General features: G+C 32.3%; 3 protein-coding genes and 1 long non-coding RNA gene across 4 annotated transcripts in view; all 4 read right to left on the bottom strand.

The window, feature by feature from the left end:
- The window catches only part of LOC145232111 (cadherin-23-like), a 32,359-nt gene extending 31,401 nt beyond the window's left edge, over positions 1–958 (bottom strand). Inside the window, exons 1-3 of the mRNA XM_080096621.1 lie at positions 761–958; positions 331–455; positions 41–167 (exon numbers count right to left, since the gene is read on the bottom strand). Coding sequence (XP_079952747.1) covers positions 41–167; positions 331–455; positions 761–907 — 399 coding nt within the window. The 5' untranslated portion in view covers positions 908–958. The remainder of the gene's footprint in view (positions 1–40; positions 168–330; positions 456–760) is intronic.
- A 540-nt stretch (positions 959–1,498) lies between these two features.
- LOC145232091 (uncharacterized) lies at positions 1,499–2,267 on the bottom strand. The gene is made up of 3 exons (XR_013860829.1): positions 2,190–2,267; positions 1,669–1,755; positions 1,499–1,601 (listed from the first exon to the last, which is right to left on the bottom strand). It is a non-coding gene; the product is annotated as an uncharacterized LOC145232091 (long non-coding RNA).
- A 43-nt stretch (positions 2,268–2,310) lies between these two features.
- LOC145234403 (uncharacterized) lies at positions 2,311–2,919 on the bottom strand. The gene is made up of 4 exons (XM_080099139.1): positions 2,803–2,919; positions 2,513–2,700; positions 2,392–2,454; positions 2,311–2,322 (listed from the first exon to the last, which is right to left on the bottom strand). The coding sequence occupies exons 1-4, from the start codon at positions 2,855–2,857 to the stop codon at positions 2,311–2,313; spliced, it is 318 nt and encodes a 105-aa protein (XP_079955265.1). The 5' UTR covers positions 2,858–2,919.
- Positions 2,920–3,562: 643 nt separating this feature from the next.
- On the bottom strand, positions 3,563–19,547 carry LOC145234402 (cadherin-related family member 2-like). The gene is made up of 34 exons (XM_080099138.1): positions 19,374–19,547; positions 18,617–18,820; positions 18,158–18,282; positions 17,664–17,787; positions 17,442–17,594; positions 17,022–17,177; positions 16,195–16,256; positions 15,975–16,139; positions 15,692–15,764; positions 15,517–15,631; positions 15,111–15,271; positions 14,487–14,576; positions 13,922–14,044; positions 13,249–13,447; positions 12,710–12,855; positions 12,085–12,202; positions 11,533–11,642; positions 11,371–11,467; positions 11,067–11,230; positions 10,883–10,912; positions 10,510–10,686; positions 9,888–9,992; positions 8,657–8,780; positions 8,307–8,410; positions 7,930–8,071; positions 7,593–7,729; positions 7,034–7,143; positions 6,313–6,435; positions 6,129–6,212; positions 5,894–5,962; positions 5,451–5,636; positions 5,169–5,285; positions 4,817–4,934; positions 3,563–4,562 (listed from the first exon to the last, which is right to left on the bottom strand). The coding sequence occupies exons 1-34, from the start codon at positions 19,545–19,547 to the stop codon at positions 4,383–4,385; spliced, it is 4,365 nt and encodes a 1,454-aa protein (XP_079955264.1). The 3' UTR covers positions 3,563–4,382.
- Between the last annotated feature and the right edge of the window lie 1,049 nt (positions 19,548–20,596).

Genomic DNA, 20,596 nt, shown 5'->3' with positions numbered 1-20,596 from the left:
CAATCACTTTCCTGACACAACCTTAAATTATAGGACTTACGGAGTCTATATCTTGAACATATATGTATAGGCCTGGAACTGCTATAAAGTTGGATGTGCCTTCATCAATTGTAGCATTGTATTGAGTTTGATTTTGCTTACTAGAAGTGTCTGTTGGGTCAGAAAGTCTGATCCACAAAAACGGATAAATTTTAAATGAATAAAAACTGTAATATTCTTTTAAAAGTGGACAAAAACTTGATTTTGTGTCAAGTTTTTTGTTTGCTTAAAAAAGGTTTTACCAGAACATTACATGACATTGAAAGTATGCAAATGAATATTTAGACTTACAAGTAAAATGTTGGTACATTGTCATTCACATCAATTACAGTGACTGTTACGCCAGTTGATTCCGTGAAAGGAAAGAAAACAGAATCATTTGAAAATGTATTGTCTTGAGGAACTATTTCTGTTGCCTGAAAGTTGACAATAAAATCGTAGTATAGTGCCAAAATAACATTTTGCATATACTACATAAACGTAACACGTATGCAATTAAAACCATTTATGAAGCTATTAGTTGTATAATGCTTGTATTTTACAAGTGAATGAATAATGACACTTCAATCAATAATAAAAAAAACACACATCAACAATAAAAACACTTGCAAAGTTACAGTTGTAAAACAAAAGATAAGTTTTTTAGAGAAAACTTTGAACAAGATTTGTAGTTCCAGCTATCCAAAAAATATTTGACTAACTCTGTAGCTCTAAGACCTACCATAACATCAAAAGAATAAACTCCTCCATTATCCAAGGCAGTCTGTGATTCCCTGTCAATTACTTGATTAAGTTTAATTTCGCCAGTGTTTTTATCAATTTGAAACACATTTTCTGCTCCATTTGTGCTTGAAATGGAATATTCCATGTTCCAGTTTAAACCATAATCCCGATCGCGAGCAGTAACATTTGTAATATATGCATTCTGAAAGTTGGTTAAAAAAATTAAAAAACAAAACAAATATTTTTAATCAGTTTTTTTTAAGTTTCAAAATTCAGGTATTAAATAATTGTGTACAAAAACAATACTTGTGTGTCTTGTTTACTTTTTATGAAAATTTTAAACAAAATTTTTGCTGTGATATGTTTCTCGTAATATATATAAATAAACCATGATATAATGTAGTATAAGAATGAAATGGCTAATATAAATATTTTTTAGCAGTTTGGTAGAAAGTTTATGACCCTGTTGGGTACCAATGGAGGTGCATGTGTTATATGTAGGTTAACAAAACTTAAAGTGAACATACCACATCTGACCCCTCCAACACTTGAGCATAGTAAGGAGCCCCAATGAAATATGGAGGTTCATCTGGCCCATCTTTAATATTTAAAACAATTGTCGACGTAGATTTAAGGAAGATACTGCTAGTATCACAAGTACCACCGCCTAGATCCTAAAATAGTATGAAGTTAAAATCAACAAAAGAGCCATATTAATTGTAACTTACTGTGGCAGTTACTATAAAACTGTGGTACTGTGTTTTCTCATAATCAAGTTTTACTCCAGATTGTAGTAAAACACTTCCATCAGTCTGAATATTAATTACACTTTCATCTGTCTGCAAAAAAGGCTGTAAACTGAACAATTATGCAAAACCACAATCATTTTTGCACCATTTCACATACCAATGAATATGTGACAGTCCCAGCAGCACCATCATCAGCGTCATCAGCATTAACAGCAAGTATGCTCGAAGTTGCAGTCCATGGGGACTAAAATGGACACAACATAAAACGACATACATTTAGAGCTGTGTAAATTATGTTCATGTCATCTTGTAAGAACTTTTGACTTAAAACAAACAAAACAAAATGATTATGATGTCCTTTTACTAACGATTTGGTTGAACTGGTAAATATTTCAGATGGTATTACTACGGAAACATCTAGTCAGCCAACAAATGCATGTGATAAACCATTATGTTTACAAACCACAAATTTGATAGTTAGGGCAAGGTATGAGATTTCAAAATCATGATTTCATTTGGTTCATGTTGTAATTGATTGACACACAAACTAAAGTTTGAATATAGCAAAAACTAAATTTTCTCCTGCTTATTACTGGTAAAATGTAAAATTGCCCCGTGGAAGTACACAACAATGATTTTATTTTGCGTGATTTTACACAGCTAACTTAACATTCTTACCTCCAAAATATCGGCAGAGTAAGTTGGTTGAGTAAATATTGGGGCATTGTCATTTGAATCATCTATATATATGGTTGAGGTTTGCTAAAAACATATTCTGATAAATTTAACTGATGCTAAATTATTTCATTGACTATAATGACAGTATGAAAGCCACAAAAACCAGCTAATAATTTTTAGCACAGCAAAAGTAAATACTTACATCAGTAAAATCACTTGAAGATGAACCAATAGCTTTAAACTGTACAGTCATGGTTGCTTGTGTCTGGCAAAATAATGAAATTTATAAAGGACATTTTAAAGTAGTGTCACATAAACAGTACTTCTCTGTCAAATGGTTTCGTTAAGTTTAGTTCTCCAGATGTTGGGTTTACTTCAGCATAATCTTGAAAGGTAGTGGTAGTAATTTCATATCTCACTGCACCACTTGCATACAGTGTGTAAAAAACTTTGCCAACAGGAAGGTTTTCACAAAAATGCTTCCCATCCATTGAGTTGATCCAAATAGGAGCTTTATACACAAAATGTTTGTTGGAAATGTTTCAAAATTGAACAACATTTTCCGTGAAATTTGACAGTAAACACATTTATTAATCGAAACAAACGAACTAACCTTGAGCCAAAATCTGTGGCAACAAAGCAAATAACGCCAAATATATTCCTTCCATTGTCTAAACTTCTTCAAAGAATACCACAGGAATGTTTTTTTACTAGTTTCATCTCAAAACATTCATCATAAACCTGAAACACAGCATAAACAGTACAAGTTCATAACATACAGACTGAATCGCCACACAACTTTCATTATTAAGTCTACCCGCCTTGTCAGAGTTGGAACAGGTAAAAGCAAACAGTAGGTGGCAAATATTTGTTTAGCTAAAAGTAAAAGGCAATTGTAACTCAACATAATTAAACTTTATAGGTTTGTGAGCAACAAGAATACATTTAGCTATCTACTCTGATGAAAATTGTTAATAACCTTTTTGTGGTAATTTTACAACCAGATACCAATCATTTTTGCTATTTGCCCTGAAAATCTGTTAAACATTAGGCTACATATCAGTGTTATTTTTACGTCTCAATTGATAAAAATCTGAATGATTTTTCAACCAGACTATAGCAAACACACCATAGGACAAATTTTAGTCACTTGAGAGACCACTTGTGAATTTCTGGCCCTATCTAGTGACAGAAAGTAGTAACGTACCAACAAAACTTTAGCACTTGATACGTTTGATCTGTTAAAGTGTCTGTGTTTAAGAGTTGCATTTATCAGATATTCAATGCTGGCAACTTTGTTTTATAGAAGTGAACCAATGAAATGAAGATTATATTTTTTTTCTAAACATTAAATAAATGCATGCACAGCTTGTGACCATTTATATGCACAAAATTGAACCCAAAATATATGCATCCAAACTTTGCATACAATAGAAAAGCATGAAACTTGAAAAGAAACTAAAAATATGGTAAAGAATATTTTCAGTTTGTATTTTTTACTTAATTCATTACCAGTCAGTATGTATCAAAACACTAAAACAAAATAGTCCGCTGAACAGGAAAATCCTTAACCAAAATTTGTTTTGCTATGTCTTACTTTATGCCAGTGGCTCTCAAACTGTGGTAATACCACTATTGGTTCGCCGGAACTTTTTAGGTGGTACATTAGTAGCTATCTGCTATACAGATCTAAAATTGCAACTTAGCTGACCCTAATGATTTGGGCAAAACTCGTGGTTTGGACATTATTTGAAATTGCTAAATATGGCAGCCAGGTTGAGAAAATGGGCCAATTTTTGGTATATCTATTTAAACAAGGTTTACGGCTTTGGGTGGTATGCAGCGATAGAAAAAGTTGTCTAGTGGTATGCGATCCATATAAGAGAACTACTGCTTTATGCAAAAGTAAAATAAGTACACATTTTTTTCTGGGCCTTGCTTATATATTTCATGTTTGCAGTGGCAGGTAATATAGCAACCAAGATGAAAAGTGATTTGAATTTTAAATTATCTAAACCTTACAGCTTGTAATTACAACACATACACATACAGAAATTACATACAGAAAACTCAACAATGCAAAGCATAGTCAATTAAACGCAAAACTTGAAAAGTCAAGAGTAACGAGTTTAGCAAAACAATAACGAGTAAAAATCTTAGATGATTACAAAAACGATTACCACATAAAAGTGGTTAAAATGAAGTGTCATCTAAATTATCAAACACAGATGCTAGGTTATCTTCTCCAAAACTTTCTGTAGCTGCACTCAAAGCAGCTAAAAGCTGAGCATTGCTTTGACCACCTCCACTGAAATCAGGTTCAGCATTGCTTTGACCACCTCCACTGAAATCAGGTTCATTTGGATTGTAATCCTGAAACAAAAATTGCAAATCAAAGTTCAAGTCTGCATGTTCTAGCATATTTAAAACAGTACTACAGGCTTAAAGGTACTTTTCAAAGTTTTAAAAGACAAAACTTGTTCAATGTGTGTTTTTACATACCGAATTTCATTTGAAAGCAGTAATTGTTAAAACATTGTGATGTTTTGTACACAGCTATAGACTTGTTTTAATTACTGTTATTTTTCCCCTACAGTTGGCCATTATTATGTAAACATTAGTCAAACCTGTGAATCAGCAACAACAGCACTGTCTTCCTCATTATCAGTGTCACTAGATTCCCCCTTATCTTGCCAATCAGATGTTGTTTTATTTTCATCATTTTCACCAAAAATGGGGTTTGCACTGATTTAAAACAATTATGCATTAGCTATACTGCAAAATTTTAACCTTAAATCTACATGTAATTATTGTCTCTTTTAAGAAAAATAGAACCACAAATCCTAATTATTAAATTGACTGAACAAGGAAGTATTATTTGTAGGAATATGCAAAGTACAAAGTTTAGATTTAGCATTCGATAAAAGTTGAACATAACAGTTATATGTTTACATGACTGTGATTTAAACAAGTTATTACCCAACAAACATATTGGAAGTTGGCACAGCTCCAATTTCAGTCTGTGTTCTGTTGGTTTTAAGCATTTCTTCATTACTTTCTTCGATTGCTTTCGCAAAACGCAATTTAGCCTTTAGCCTTGAAAAAAAAAAACGTATTTTAAATAACCATGGAATAACAAATTATACACATATACCATAATAGCTCTAATTATGAAAGTGGTCAAAAAGTGAGCAATAGAAGTAAATGTTGTAATCAACTTAAGGGTAAAGTCACAATTTTTTGAAATAAAAAAGCACTTACTTTCGATGGTAAACAATAAAAGTCACCAAACAAAGAATAATGACAATAACAAGGACAACAATGACGGCAATAATGGCAATCTTCAGAGTTTGTCCAGAGTTAATATCAGATCCTATAACGGTGTTGTCATAACCGGTGATAGCATATTTCACCAAAACACTGGAACTATTTGCTTCATTTAAAATTCTAAAAAAAAACAGTTTGTAGAGTTACTTTTTAGAAATTTGAATTTCTTTGTTTTTCTGAATTGATTCATTGTATTGATGGTTTCTATAACCAGAAGTTTCCATTAGAAAACAGTTACAGTTTAGCAAATAAAAAAATATGCAGGTTACAAGTGCAGTATAGTGAATGATCAATAACCAGTAATAGCAAAATTTAAACCCAATTGGAGCTATAAGAAACATTTTAGGTTTTTTAAACACAACTTTACAGACACCTACTGGATAACATCATCCTTAGGCATCAGTTCTTTTGACACATCATTTACAGCATGCATATAAACTTCAGATCTGCAAAAGTTGAAAAAATTTACACCGCTAAACAAAATATCAAACTATATGAAATGCTTTTGCATTTGAAACAATTAAAATTGTGTTGGACAATCATAGTACAAAAAATTAGCAAATTTGCTTTCATAAATTCATGTTATAGTGTGAAACTTTTATATGAACTTACTTCGCCTTATCAGTTGAATCAGTAGCAACATGTGGAATCACTTTATCAATGAATACTTGGGCATTCAATAGAGCTGAAAAGTCACTGTAAAAAGTTATAAAAGGGTTAATTTTTTTCCTTGTTAATTTTTATCACTGCTAAAAACAAAAATATCTTTTGTCTTGTAATAAAAAAATTAAACTACCTTATAAACTCATCCTGTATAATTGCAAAGTCTGCTGGAGAATATTCAGAGAACAAAGGAACCGTTTCAGTAGACTGAACAATTTGAAGTTCAGCCTTTGTCTCATTGATGTGACTGGCAACACTACAAAACAAATATTTTATGTCTTATTTGTATAACTAGGTCCTAAAGCTGTAGAGCAGTGGTTCTCAACCAGGGGTCCGTGAAGCGCTTTTTTTCTTGTCAGTGGAAAACAACATCACATCACAAGGTAATGGATCTTTTTAATTCGCGATGTCCCAACCCAAATAAATGGATTGAAATTTTGGTCCTGGGCTAAACATGCTTGGTATTTTATGCACCATGTATTGGTTCCTTGTTAGTAAAAAAGTACTAAAAATACCTAAACCTTCAAAGGGGTCCGCAATTAGCTTACAGCTTTGAAAAGGGTCCGCAAAGGCAAAAATGTTGAGAACCACTGCTGTAGGGAGTGTGGGAAAAATGTTCACAAAACCTGATTTAAAATTTGGACATATAACAGATTTTTCTAAAACAATTCAATGTTTGTTTGTTTTTATTTTACCAAAATGTTTGTGCATATATTTAAAAGAGTTTATAAAATAAGCAAAATGTGACTTTTAAACAGGAACCATATTTCCTACAAGTAAAAAAGTTTATTTATTTACACAATCTTTGCTTTATAGTTTGCATGCCATTTATAAGCAGTTAGAAATGAATTTACCCATCCGTCACTTGAAGAGTAAGTTCAAAATATCCTGACGCATCCGGGCTGAGTTCGCTATTTAAATACACATTTCCTTTGTTGTCTGATTGTAAGATACCAAAAGTGCTCTAAATAGGAAAATGAATTATTTAATAGACATAGATATATAATTTGAACATGTCTTTATTTAATTATCACTAAAATAACAAACTTCAGCTCATCATAGTAAACTAAACTAATATATTCATAATTGGTAAAAATTTTCTAGTTCTAATGACAAAATTTTTAGGCATGTTAAATAGATCGAAGTAACAAAATTGTTTGTATTTTTTCATGTTGTTTATTAAGGTTAAACACTTTGATGTCTGTGACATGTATAAATAATATAGTTTAGTTTCTATTTCGTTTAATATCTCATACTTTGTTAGTTTTTTCTGAAATCAAATGTAGCTAAAAAACAAAAGTTCATCATCAAATAAAGGCAGGTTTGCAAACTTCTTTATTTGTCTTTTTGTAAAATCCATAAATAAAAAATATAAAAAATAAAATAAGGGTGATTACTGGACTAAATGATTACCGGGCTTGATGTACTTGTTTCTGCAGTGATTAGTGAAGTTGATGTTATACTGTAAGTAAGATTAGATTTAAGGTCAATGTCACTCGCAACAACTTGGAAAATGGCTTCTTGACTGGGTTGGGCATTATAAGAGATGTCTACATAAAATATAATTGTGTTAGAAGTAAATGTCAAAAACTGATTTTTTTACCAAATTGAGTTCAGCACACCAACTTTTGAAAGAAAAAAAACTTTATCCCATAAAAAGCAAAATACAAATTGGAAAAAAAACAATATCACATTGAATTTTTTTTAATACATTTAACCCAAGTTGTAAACAAAAATTTTTGTTTCTTACAGGTTTGATAAAGTTCATTGTCAAATACAGGTGAATTGTCATTTATATCTTGAACATTTACAGTCACATGCAACATGGAGGAATTGGATTGAACATCGTTCCAAGAAATCCCCGTCAAATTTGTAGAGTTTATTACACCAACCTGAAAATATTAATTTATACAATGGCACCAAAATTTAAAGTCTAAGAAGTGGCTACAAAACTTATAAAATTTATATGCATAAATTATGTTCATTCAATTATATAAATTTTATGCATAAATTATGTTCATGTAATTATATAAATTATATGCATAAATTATGTTCATTCAATTTTGTACCACTACACAATGCCCATTAAACGACAGTAAAACGTTTTGCCAAAATCTTTAGACTAACCTGTATAACCAAATCATAAGAGGGTGTAGTTTCATAATCTAAACGATCAGTGGTCCACAGCTCACGAGAATTATCGAGAGCAAATAGAAATTCACCACTTCCACCTAACATTGAAAGATCAGTTAAATATCAGGTATTTTAACATATTTCCTTAATTGTCGGCAACTTTCTGATGGAATAGTAAAGATCTAATGAAATTATTTTGATTTTGAGGTGTAGAAAGAATAATTTTAAAACATTTTTGTCAAAAGGCAAAATTTGTGTGTGTGTGTAGTAACCTGAATGCCAGTCATAGTTCAACAATTATTCAACTGACAACTGGGACTGGTCAATTTTGTTTTAAAACTCACCAACAATGAAATAATAAGCAATGTGGTTTTCAGACAAAACATCATCATCAGAAGCCACAGGGATTGTGTCAATCATAAGTGGATCCTGTTCTTCATCCACCGTAACAATAAATTGTTTTTCATCCTGTGTAAGCAAAGGATCAGTTAATGATCAAAAACTTACAATATCAACTATCACACATTGCAACACATAACAATGAAAAAATAAGACTCAAAAAGTACATCACATAGTGAATTTTTTGTTCCATTATTGATTTTGCCAGTACAAATGCTTTACATCAGCAGTGTGCAACCTTTTTTACTGTGTGGCCAAATACAATTACCATAACTAGATCATGGGCCGTACCTTTTTATAACACAAGGTGATTTTACTTTGTTGCATACCACATATGCTTATACTGAGTTAACAATAGAGATGTACCGAATATTCGGTTTGCCGAATTTATTCGGCCGAATCGGCCACTTTTGCAAAGATTCGGTTTCGGCCGAATAATTTGTTGCGATTCGGCCGAAACCGAATCTTTTACAAACACACATTTAAAGTGTTAAACGTGTCTTTTCTGCTTATTACCAACCAAAATCGCGTTATATTTTTTAACACATTGACGCTTTTCCCACTGCAGACAAAAATCAGTTTATCGATGTCGGGTTGGCAATCATACTTGAGGCAATGTTAAACCCCACAGAACTAAAATAAGGACGAAACACAACCATTCTGCACTAATTGCCTGGTAGATAAACTTATGTTTTCATGTCAAACGCGAAGGGTACGACTTCGCGTGACGTCATAAATGATTCGGTTGATCCGGCCGAATTTATTCGGCAAAACCACCGAATATTCGGTTTCGGCCGAATCGAAATTTAGCCGATTCGGTACATCACTAGTTAACAAGTTAAATTTGCCTTTGATTCTAGCCGCATTATTGTCAGTTCACAAAAAAATAGCACAGGCTGAAATGATCTGCTCAAAAATATATAAATTCAACTTGTCGTCCAGTACATTTAAAATCCAAGCACCTCTGCGGGCCTTACAACCTTTAATCAATGGGCTTCACTTGGCCTGCAGGCCACAGGTTGCACACCCCTGTTTTATGTAATGTTTTAGATTGAATAATTTTTGTAGGTTTTTTTTTTATAAAATGACAACAATAATAAAAAAAATGTTTGTTTATGTTTGGTTACAACTAGCTAATTGTTGTGTAGTTGTGAAGTCATAACTTGGTGATTTTACCTTTGGGAAATAAGGCTCATTGTCATCAAGGTCCAAAATGTTAATATTTAATGTCATTTCATTAGATCTTGTAGCAGGTCCATTGTCACGAACTTCAACTGTGATCTGAACACAATGTAAGTTAAAAAAGTATTTCGTTATTGATATTAGTAACATTTTTACTCTTTAGTTGAATAAGTTTAATTTTCAGTTTGAATCGTTATGCATAAAGAAACAACAAATTTAAACACAATAGTTAAATATTTTACAAAACAGTGTTTATACAGTGTTTCCTTGTATATCTACTCCATTTAACCGAAACCGACATTAAATTATCCAGTCAATTTAAACAAGTTTTATGAGGTGTCAATGTGAAAATTCATAGTGAAGCTTACACACTAACATTTAACAAATTAGAGTTTATATTTAAACGTCAATTTTAAAAAGAAAACATTTTTCATCTGTTTATGCAAGCTTAAGGTAAAGTTAAATGTATGAATTCAATCATCCAATTTTAAGCTTATGTGGTCAAACTTTCAAAAAAAGGTTATGTACAAATGTTTACAATACCGGAATTTAAATTTTAAAAATTGGCCATTTATTTGCAGCAGAAAATAATTCAGCAAATTTGTTTTACACTTACTGTTTGAACTTGTGAATTTTCAGCATCGAATGGAACTTTAGTAAATATTTTTCCATTTGTTGCATTGATTGAAAATTGTTCATAACCTAGTCTCAGGATATATGAGAGATCAGCATTTCGTCCAATGTCATCATCAGTGGCAGTTACTTGAAACACATAAGCTCCTGGATCCTTGTTCTGCAGTTTTTATGCAAATAACTTTTTTAAAGATTTTTACTTTAGTGGTTAACTTTTTTCCGCTTTTGGCATTAATTTGTATTTTGATGTTTACATAGGTTATGTACAATTTTTCAATGTTAGCAGCAACATAACAAACATACAAATAAATTATGTAATATACTGTATTATAAAAAAACAAAACAAAGGAACTTGCCTCTTCTACTTCAAGAACTGCAGAACTATTCTGCAACAAAAGTGAAAAATTGGTAAATCTAAACATAACTTCATGCTAATTTATGTTCACTTAAAACATGAATGTTGTGCTGTAGTAAATATTTGTTTTTTAATCCAATTAGGTAATGCTATTTTGTTCATCTTTTATCATATGGCACACTTACAGTGGTAATTTGAGGGTCGTTGTCATTTATATCTATGATCTCTATGGCAAACTGTTGACTTGTATTTAAAGATGGTTGGCCACGATCAGAAGCAATCAGAGTCACATTAATGCTGTCGCCCTGGGTTTCACGATCAAATAGGTTGTTTGTTGTTGAAATTTGACCTACAGCAGCAAAAACAATAAGACAATACCAAAACTGTGTATGAAATGACATACAAATTAATACAAAGTTTGAGCTGTGGAGGCCATGAGGTAAATAACATAAAAATTAACAGTTTTAAAACATTTAATTTCAAGGTAACCTGTCAAAGGATCAATATTAATCCAGTAGGATGAGTTTTCATCAACTGAAAAACGAATTTCGGCGTTCACACCAATATCCAAATCCGTACATGAAACCTTCAAAAATAGGAAATACATGAATACAAGATATCAAGAAAGTAAACAAATATGTATTCCCTTACCTGACCAACAACTGAATTTTGATCAGCTTCTTCATTTACATTTAAAACTGCATTAGTAACAAATTCAGGATAATTGTCGTTGATATCAGTTACTGAAACTTGGATTTCTCCTAAACACAAACATTAACAGCTGTAAAGCATATGCAACAAAAACAGTGAAAAGGGGATTTTATGCAAAAAAAACTAGTACCCAATAATAATGCTGTACATATGGTATTGAAAAACCTATTTTGTATGTTTCATCTAAGTAACATGTATTAGAAGTGGTTTAAAACTTTTCTACTGGGGTACTATTAAGTTCCATGAAATCCTTCCGGTGTGCTACAATATCTAAAGTAAAGGTTCTCCAATGGGATAAATTTACAATCAAGGCGAAATGGGCCACACTTCAGAGGTAAACAAAATATAAGTGAAATCGGTGTGTTTTTGTAAAACATTGGGAAGAGGCTTTCATTGTGTAATCATTGATACTTGCAAAGGGACAAATTAGAGAAAATAACTTTAGAGCTTAGGCATGCCAAAATGACGAGATACCATAAACTTGTTAAATACCTGTATCAGTTTGTACTGTTAGATTAGAAGTTGCATTCAGATCCTGTACCTCCACCCGAATTTTGTAAGTTGAAATAGATTCTCTGTCTAGTTCCCCATTAACTTTCAAAATTCCAACCTAAACAAACAAGTATTTCAGCTGATGTGTCATGTTCAAACAAGTACCTATATATAATGTAATTGTAAGAGCAATGTCAACAAAAAGACTTTCATTTTGCTTGCAGGATTTGTCCCTAATCCTAATGCAAATATGCTACACAATTCATAAAAGTTTTATTGCTAGTTCTGAATTGAAAACTGTACACACACAGCTCACATATTTTAGGTACAGAGTAACCTGTTAGTTGTAATTAACATTTCAATAAAGCTAAAATGAATATATTCATTCTGGTATCAGCCACGAAGCGTCAATGCAGATTAACGATCATGCACACTTATCGATAAATCATTAGTATGACAGGTCTATCAAAGGCCTTGTAGCAAATTAAACGGTCTCCCAAGCATTATAATTTGCCTTTCTTTACCATATGGAAATGCTTGGGAGACCAGCTGATTCACTACAACACCTCTGATAGGCCTGGCGTACTATCATTGATGACAATTCAATAAAGTTGCGTGAATATACCTGTTCAGATGCATTTGTGTCAATTTTGAATGGATGTCCACATTCTGCAACTGGATTTCCTCCAACATCAAAGCAAGTAATACTGATAATGTCATACACCAAGTCGGGGTTATGGTCAGGGTCAGTTGCAACAATTTCACGAATAACTAGTAGACAAGAATTCAGTAATTGTTTTTGGCACAAAAGTTTTCATTTTAGAAAAAAGGTGTAAAAACATAAGTGGAAATTTGTTTGGCTTCCTTAAAAAATAAATATGCCATTGGAAGTGGAACCGTATGTTTGATATCCAAAAGTTGATTTAATTTTGAAATTATTACTTCAAAATTATGAGTATGCAAAAAATGACAATCACCAGAAACCAAAAAAGACTATTTTTAGCTGCCAAGCATAACTGTTCGGGCATAATTCTAGGTATACCAGCTCAAAATATAATTAAGTTTAGGTTTGTGTTTTTCAACTTTAAGTCCTCATTGACTTATATGAGATGTACAATAAATTTAAAGTACAGATGTACAAAGAAAAACATGACAAATACCCACCAGTATCATTGGCAGAATTTTCCTCTACTTCAGCATTTTCAAGACTTGCTCCAACAAGTTTTGGTGACTTATTGTTTATGTCCAGTAATGTTACAACAACCGTAGTAGTTGCACTCATTCGATTTGTCCCAGCATCAACTGCAATTACTTCTATCCAGTATGTTTCCTGTTCATCTCGATCTAGTTGAAAATCTCGCACCTAAACCAATTTCATTGTTTAAATTACTGTTAATCATCATCTTGTTTATTTGCAGTTGCTTAGGCTATACAGTTATGACATGTAATTGCTTAGAATATACTGCAAATAAAATACGCTGGGCAATGAACTGATTAATGATGAAGGGTCCATATAATTCATCAAGTTAGCCACCCAGGTTCAGAAATGAATATATAAACATGGGTTCTGATTTATTTTTTCATAATTTTGGAGTCAAAATTTACCTCTTGCAATTCAGAGCATTACCAAATAAAACAGTTTTTCGATACCACTTATAGCCAACCAGTTTGTCTCTGTTATATACATTTTTACTATAGGGTTAACTTGTCTTGCACAGTATTTAACTGATTTGACCTCAAATTGCACCTAAACTTTAATCGAAATCATCTGCTATCCTACAACGACAAAACAATGGTTAATTTTAAATTTGAAAAGAAAGTACATTACTGCACATACAGTTATATTTCCATCTTCAGTATTGATGTCAAATGCACTTGGGGATGTTGTGTTTCCACCAGGACCAATCTGATATTCCACCAAGTTGTTAGGATCACAAGCATCACTGTCATTGGCTGAAACCTAATCAATAAAGTTAGAATACTAGTCTTGCATCGAAAACAAATTAATAATATGTGTAACACAGCAACATGTACTGTCAAAACTCCAAATTTGTAACCTGCACTGATGATGACAACAGCAAATGTTAAAACATCTTCATGATATATGCCATATACACAAGTTATCGGTTATGTTTTTAATCAAATTACTCCATAAGTCTGTGTACAGTGTTCCAAAGTATGTAACTCTTGTTTTTTGCAACAACTTAACCACAACATGCCTTCTAAATTTAAAATACTTAGTTCATAGTGTTTTGTAGATCCGAAAATTTCCTTACCCTTGATGAAGATAAATAGTAACCTTTAGTGAAATTATTTGCATGTATCTGTTTACTGGTCCACAAATAACTTTTAGCACCATAAATTTATGGTTAAACTCAAACAATATTGATATATTTCACTACCTGAAGCACGAAAAACCCCGTAGAAGACTTCTCTGGAATTTCAGCCTCATATGAATCTTGTAAGAATTTAGGGCTGTGATCATTTATGTCCTAAAAAGGAAATACCAACTTTATTCCAGTGTAATTTAAATAGCAACAAAGTATGCAAACATGAAAAAGTTAAACATTTACTGTGTTTGTTAACCTCTTCAACCATGGTGATTTCCAACGAAACAAACAATGACAATAAAAGTGTTTCATTACTGAAATCAAGCTAATCATTTTTATTTTTACAGTGTCCAAGCCCAGTGCAAGGGGTTAAATTGTTACAGAAAATTCAAACTTTTATTACAGCTATCATTTCAGCATAAATCACATTATGGCAAAAGTATTTAGTTTAACATGGGCTAAAGTATTTTGTTCAACAAGGGTCAAAGTGGAGTAAATCTTGGGTAATTCGATTCTTTAACTTATCCGGACAAAACTTGGGATACAAATGTTAGTAATGCGGTAAGACTTTACCTAATCAACATCAATAAATTTGGATCTTAACCCAAAGTGGACAATTTTTGGCTCCAAACGGGTCTGGTTTAACTAAGGTTCACTGTATTTACAAACATATGGGCTTTTGTCAATTTTGTTTACCTGCACAGATACAGATACATTTACTGTGCTGTTACGGGATGGAGTTCCACCGTCAGTGGCCATAACTTCCAAAATAATTGTACCTGTACCTCGACCACTACACACAACCTGTTCTGGGTTTAAACTCTCCAAATCTACTGGTGATATGACAACAAGTTCAGCTGGAAACATAATTGATGATCAGTAAAAAGCCCTAAAGTAGGTTGCTAAAAGGCAAGAAGTTTTGAAAAAATAACCACAAAAACTAACTACAATTTTTTTCCCAAGTAAGTTTAAAATTTAATTATTTATAACACCCAGGTAAACACTACCTTTCCAAAACACACACTAAAAAACAATTTACAGAAACAAAAGTTAGCATCCAAGTATTCATTACATCAAAAATGACAGGCAGCTATAAACTTACCTTGTGTTGAAGAATTTGGTTGTTTAATTATGTCAAAATTGCCAAATACATCACCGGCACTAATGCTGAAATTAATTTCACTGTTTGGATTGCCTGGTTCATCATCATCAATGGCCTACAAGACAGTAACATATTAACTAAAAAAAAAGTCAAATATTTTTGAAAAAATACAAACATTTAGTAAAACTTCAGTTGTAAATGATGTTGAATTTTCCTGGACATTAGCCACATATGAAGATCTTTGGAATCTACAACATATAACTTTTTACAGTTAGGGAAGCTGTAGCATACATTTTGTTTCAAATATATTACTCTAGCAGGAGAACAAGTTTCAATTTCACTTCAAAAAATAATAGGCCCCATAGAGCGAAAAATATATGGAGTTAAAAACAATTATATGCTTAATCATTTAATGAGCTGCTTCAACCATAAAAAGAGACAAAACGGAACAAACTTACATTGGAGGATTGTCATTTGTGTCTGTGACATTAACAATAATTGTGGCAACATCTCGTCTTCCACCTCCATCAGTTACTGTTGCAGCAACATAATATATATTTGTTGCTTCTCTATCCAAATCACCCAAAACAGATAGTTGTCCAGTTGTTGAATTTACTTCAAATCTGTTTGCAAAGCAACAAGTGATACTTGCATATTTTAAAACACAAGTTGACCTACATGTCATTGTTCTGAAGTGTGTAAGTTAGTTCTGCATTTTTTCCAGCATCATCATCTGTAGCCTGTTGACACAAAAATTTAGATTTATATTGTGCTAACACAAAAATTTAGATTTATATTGTTCAAACACAAAAATTTACATTTATATTGTGCTAACACAAAAATTTAGGTTTACATTGTTGTAAGCTGCAAACAGTGTACTGTAGCGGCCTCTCTCACTTCCGTTATTGTGTGCCTTCATACTACAGCGAACCAGACAGATTGCCATCTTTCTCTGACTCTCGTCTTATGAGTCATATTCGCTCATTGTGTTATTCTATGACAATGTACCTCGAATAAACACCTCGCTACATTTGGTGACCCCAAGCGTGCAAAAACGTTATTTTTGCATTATGACAGAAGCCACAAATAGTACACTGTTTCAATCCATAAGGTCTGACAGTACATATAGCTTTTAAGCCTAAACTAGAGCGTCATAAGGTGACTACATTAGCTCATACATTCAATCTCAGTCACCATCTGCACTGCTAAAATCTTCTAGGGTGAAACAGTATGCACTGTCTGCAGGTTATCATGTATTGTTTTGATGCTTTGATATATTGTTCTAGTTTTAAAAAAGATTGTAAAATTGTTTACATAAATACATTAGGTGTTTTCTTGTGGCACTTTTGGTCACAAGAAAAAAAAAATACTTGCAAAAAGACAAGGTTATTACTCCAAAAGAGCATCAAAATGAATTGTAACTTCCAGAATTTTATTGCTAACTTTGAAAAAAAGATCAATTTTACTGTTATAACTTGTCTTATATTTTGCTAGCAGTTGGGTACCTGTATTATCAATACTTCTGTGCCATTAACAGAATTTTCAGCAACATTTCCTATGAAGGTTGCATTATCAAAGACTGGTGAATGGTTGTTAATGTCTGTAATTGTAACATTAACGGTGGCAGATGCTTTACTCCCGGATGATGATTTGGCAGTAATCTGTAAAAAATAAAATATTTTTACACAAGTTTGCCTTAATCTTACATAATTAATTGTATAATTTTTCATAGCTGATGGTAATATAATTCGACAGGTAACATATTCATGTGTAAACTTTGAAGAACTTAGTTCTGAAAAAAAACTAAACAATAGTTGCTGTCAAGCCAATAAAGATTTAGTTATACATTTAAAAATACAACTGTTGTATCAAAAAATCTTTATCATTGCCTAAAGCATATTTTTGCGAACATCAAAAATATTTACCTCCACAAGAATATATTTTTGTGCACTGTAATCAAGTAGGCTTGAATTCTTGACAATAAGGTTCACAGCAGCTTCTCCACTTACAGACTCTGGTGAGATTAAAAACACATCTTCTGCAGTGGTAAGAGATAAACTAAACTGGGAATTTTGTACCTGAAAAATTGAATTGAAAATAAGTTGTTGTTGTTGTTGCAAATTAAGTGGCATGTCCAAATAACTTACTGCATCAATATCTTGTACATATATGTTGAGATTTGGTACAGAAACCCCTGCAGAGGTAGACTCAGGTATTTCACCTTGAAATTCATTTTGTTCTACTTTTGAGGATGTGTCACTACCATTTAGACTGAAAAATTGAGTTGAGTTTATTTTGCTTGGTGCAAGAACACATAGTGACACAATTGCACTGAACAATCACCAAGCCGGAAATAGCTGCACAACGTTAAGGCGTTATTGAGCGCAAGAAAGTGAAGGGCACAATTGGTGGATCATGCCGAAATATGCTGCAGCTACACTGTGACATAAAGCGTTATGTGACAGGAGCTCACTAGAAAGTGAGTTTGGCGCACAATGAGTATAGCATGACTGGGGAGGAAACGTAAATCGAGAAATTTTGTTTAAAAACAGCAAAAACCACTTAAAGTTGTTTGGCAGCAAAAATTATACAAATTGAAGCTTTATTGAGAAACCATGCTTTGTAACAAAATCAAACCTACTTGTAGAAAACTGGAAGATTGTCATCAACATCAGTCACAGAAATGGTTACTTCAATTGTAGCATTCAGCGGAAAGTTTATCACATCTTTTGAGAAAGTATGATCTAAAGGGTCTACCTCAAGTGCCTGAACAAAAACCCTTATGTAACACTAACAAACAGCAAACTTTACACAAAACAATGATCCAAAACATCTCGATTGAACATTTTTAATTTGCCGAAACATCTTTTATTATCACATTTGCAAGTTTAAAGCCTGTCCTACATAAGTAACAAAGTTGTGTTGTACAGACTTCAATAAGGCAATCTACTATGGTATTGTATTATTGTTTACATTTCATTTCTAAAATTCACTTCTCAACGAAATGTCAAAAAAATGTAATACATTTTAGCACTCTAACTGTAGTTGGCCATAAAATAGAAACAAAGACTTAATATCAAATCTTTTTCATAGTTCATACCATCACTTCAAACACAAAAAGTCCTCCGTTTTGCAGACTTGCAGTTGATTCTCTATCTACTATTCCTGAAACTGAAATTACACCAGTTGATTTGTCGATTTCAAACACCCCATCAATACCCTCCTTGGGAATAATTGAATATTCCATTGTCCAATTCAAACCCAAATCTCCATCCTGCGCTGTAACTGTAAGAACATATTCCCCCTGAAAAAAAAAATAGTTATTGAAAATTAAAAATATACTATAAACTAGGGCTACTCAATTAGTTTTATCAACGGTCCAGGTAGAAAAGGTCCGAACATTTAAATTTATTCCTTGCGAGAGTATATTGGCAGACTGTCATACAAAATACATTTTATCTGGTTTTGCAGGAATGGTTGATTCAAAATTCAGTTTATTACATCACAGATACTACTGTGCGCAACAATGGCCATTGTGTTATTTGTATGGTTGAATAATGGACCATTTTTTCGTCACAGTTGGACAATCTGACCTCACATAGGACTTCAAGACTTTAGGCTCTTCGCAGCCCCCCGATCAATCTATGCAGACCCCTGTACGCTAGCAATGATCAAGTACTTAAAACACAAATGATAGCCTATATGGAGCAGTAATCAAAAGACCGGCAAGGTCCAGATTTAACGTCTCAAAGGTCCAGATGGGACCACAGTCTGCCATTTTAGTAGCCTGCTATAAACGCTTTTTGTATTCGCTTGTTGTCAATGTTACATATTTTAAATATTATGGTTGTGTTTACCTTTGTGTTGGTTTCATTGATAGTTTTAGAATATCTGGCTTCCATAAAAAATGGTGGGGTATCAGGGCCATCACCGATGTTGACAATAATTTGGGCAGTTGAAGATTTAATTACTGTCTGATTGCAAGGAGCTAGACCTTGATCCTGGGACACATGGTTAAAATATACAAACATAATCTACAAAAAAACTATGATATTTTAATAGGTTTCTTATTTATATTGGTTATCAGTAGGGCAATTATTTTTTGACTTGTCAAAAAAAGTCAAAATCTTTCAAAATTTTTAGATTAGGTCAAAAATTGTCAAAATTGTTTAGAAAGTCAAAATTTTTTACAAAGTCAAAATTTGTTTGTTTGTGAAACTGCATTGTCATGGTTTTGTAGAGGTTGCACCGTCAGTAAACTTTTCATTTTACACTTGGTAGCCTACTTCATGCAGTTGTAAATGGCATATTGTCTACTTATTGTGAATCATAAACCATTAAGTGAAATAATTAGGTTGAGATGGTGTGATGCTCAACAAAACTCAAAACGTGTAAAATTCTGGTAGGTCCCAAGTTATTTTACAGCAGCTGTAGGTTAGGTACAGCTCTTGCTTGGGTTTTGCTTTAGAATTAGATACTTCATGTATCTTTCGTTTAGATGTATTGAACTGAACAATTTTTGTTGTGTCCTAGCATAAGTTTACTGGCAGTGATTTTTAATTAGCTCATTTTTCTTTTCAGAAAAGGCCAGGTCTGTGTTTAGATTTTTGCCCCTCTGTTATATTTTTGCACATTCTTTCGCTTTAGTTAGATTAGCCTACAGCCATATTTTAACTTTTTGTACAATAAATATGTCAAAAAAAGTTTTTTAATGTCCAAATTTTTAATTTTTAGGTCAAAACTTTTCATTTTTAGGTCAAAAAACAATTGCCCTAGTTATCAGGAGTCAAATAAAGGCAAACTTTATTTATAAACCATATTCAAGAACAAAACATTTTTTTTTCATGGAATAACATGACTGAAGTCAATGCGAAAAATTCTGGACCTAATCCAGAGAGTTATTTATGTATGACTTAAATATGATTTAAAAAGTTTGGAGGAAGTTCTTGTCTTAGTAATAAATTGATAAACTTATTTACAAAGTTGTTTTTCACAAAATACTTACCGTGGCAACAACAGTCGCAATAACAACAGGCAAACTCTCGAAATCTAGTAATTTGGGGTCAATTGCTTTAACTAT

The sequence above is a fragment of the Phallusia mammillata genome, chromosome 6 (genome assembly GCF_965637545.1).
Source record: "Phallusia mammillata chromosome 6, kaPhaMamm4.hap1.1, whole genome shotgun sequence".
In the NCBI taxonomy this organism is placed as follows: domain Eukaryota; kingdom Metazoa; phylum Chordata; class Ascidiacea; order Phlebobranchia; family Ascidiidae; genus Phallusia; species Phallusia mammillata.
This window is presented reverse-complemented; position numbering and strand designations above follow the sequence as displayed.

Excerpts from the sequence above, each read along its gene's own strand:
- LOC145234403 (XM_080099139.1), bottom strand. The coding sequence starts at position 2,857 with ATGGAAGGAATATATTTGGCGTTATTTGCTTTGTTGCCACAGATTTTG. Across the intron at positions 2,701-2,802 it reads GCCACAGATTTTGGCTCAAG|CTCCTATTTGGATCAACTCA; the intron begins GTTAGTTCGTTT and ends TTGTGTATAAAG. Across the intron at positions 2,455-2,512 it reads CGAAACCATTTGACAGAGAA|ACACAAGCAACCATGACTGT; the intron begins GTACTGTTTATG and ends TTATTTTGCCAG.
- LOC145234402 (XM_080099138.1), bottom strand. The coding sequence starts at position 19,547 with ATGTTTGTATATTTTAACCATGTGTCCCAGGATCAAGGTCTAGCTCCT. Across the intron at positions 9,993-10,509 it reads AAAATTCACAAGTTCAAACA|ATCACAGTTGAAGTTCGTGA; the intron begins GTAAGTGTAAAA and ends CATTGTGTTCAG. Across the intron at positions 7,144-7,592 it reads AAACAAGTACATCAAGCCCG|AGCACTTTTGGTATCTTACA; the intron begins GTAATCATTTAG and ends TTTCCTATTTAG.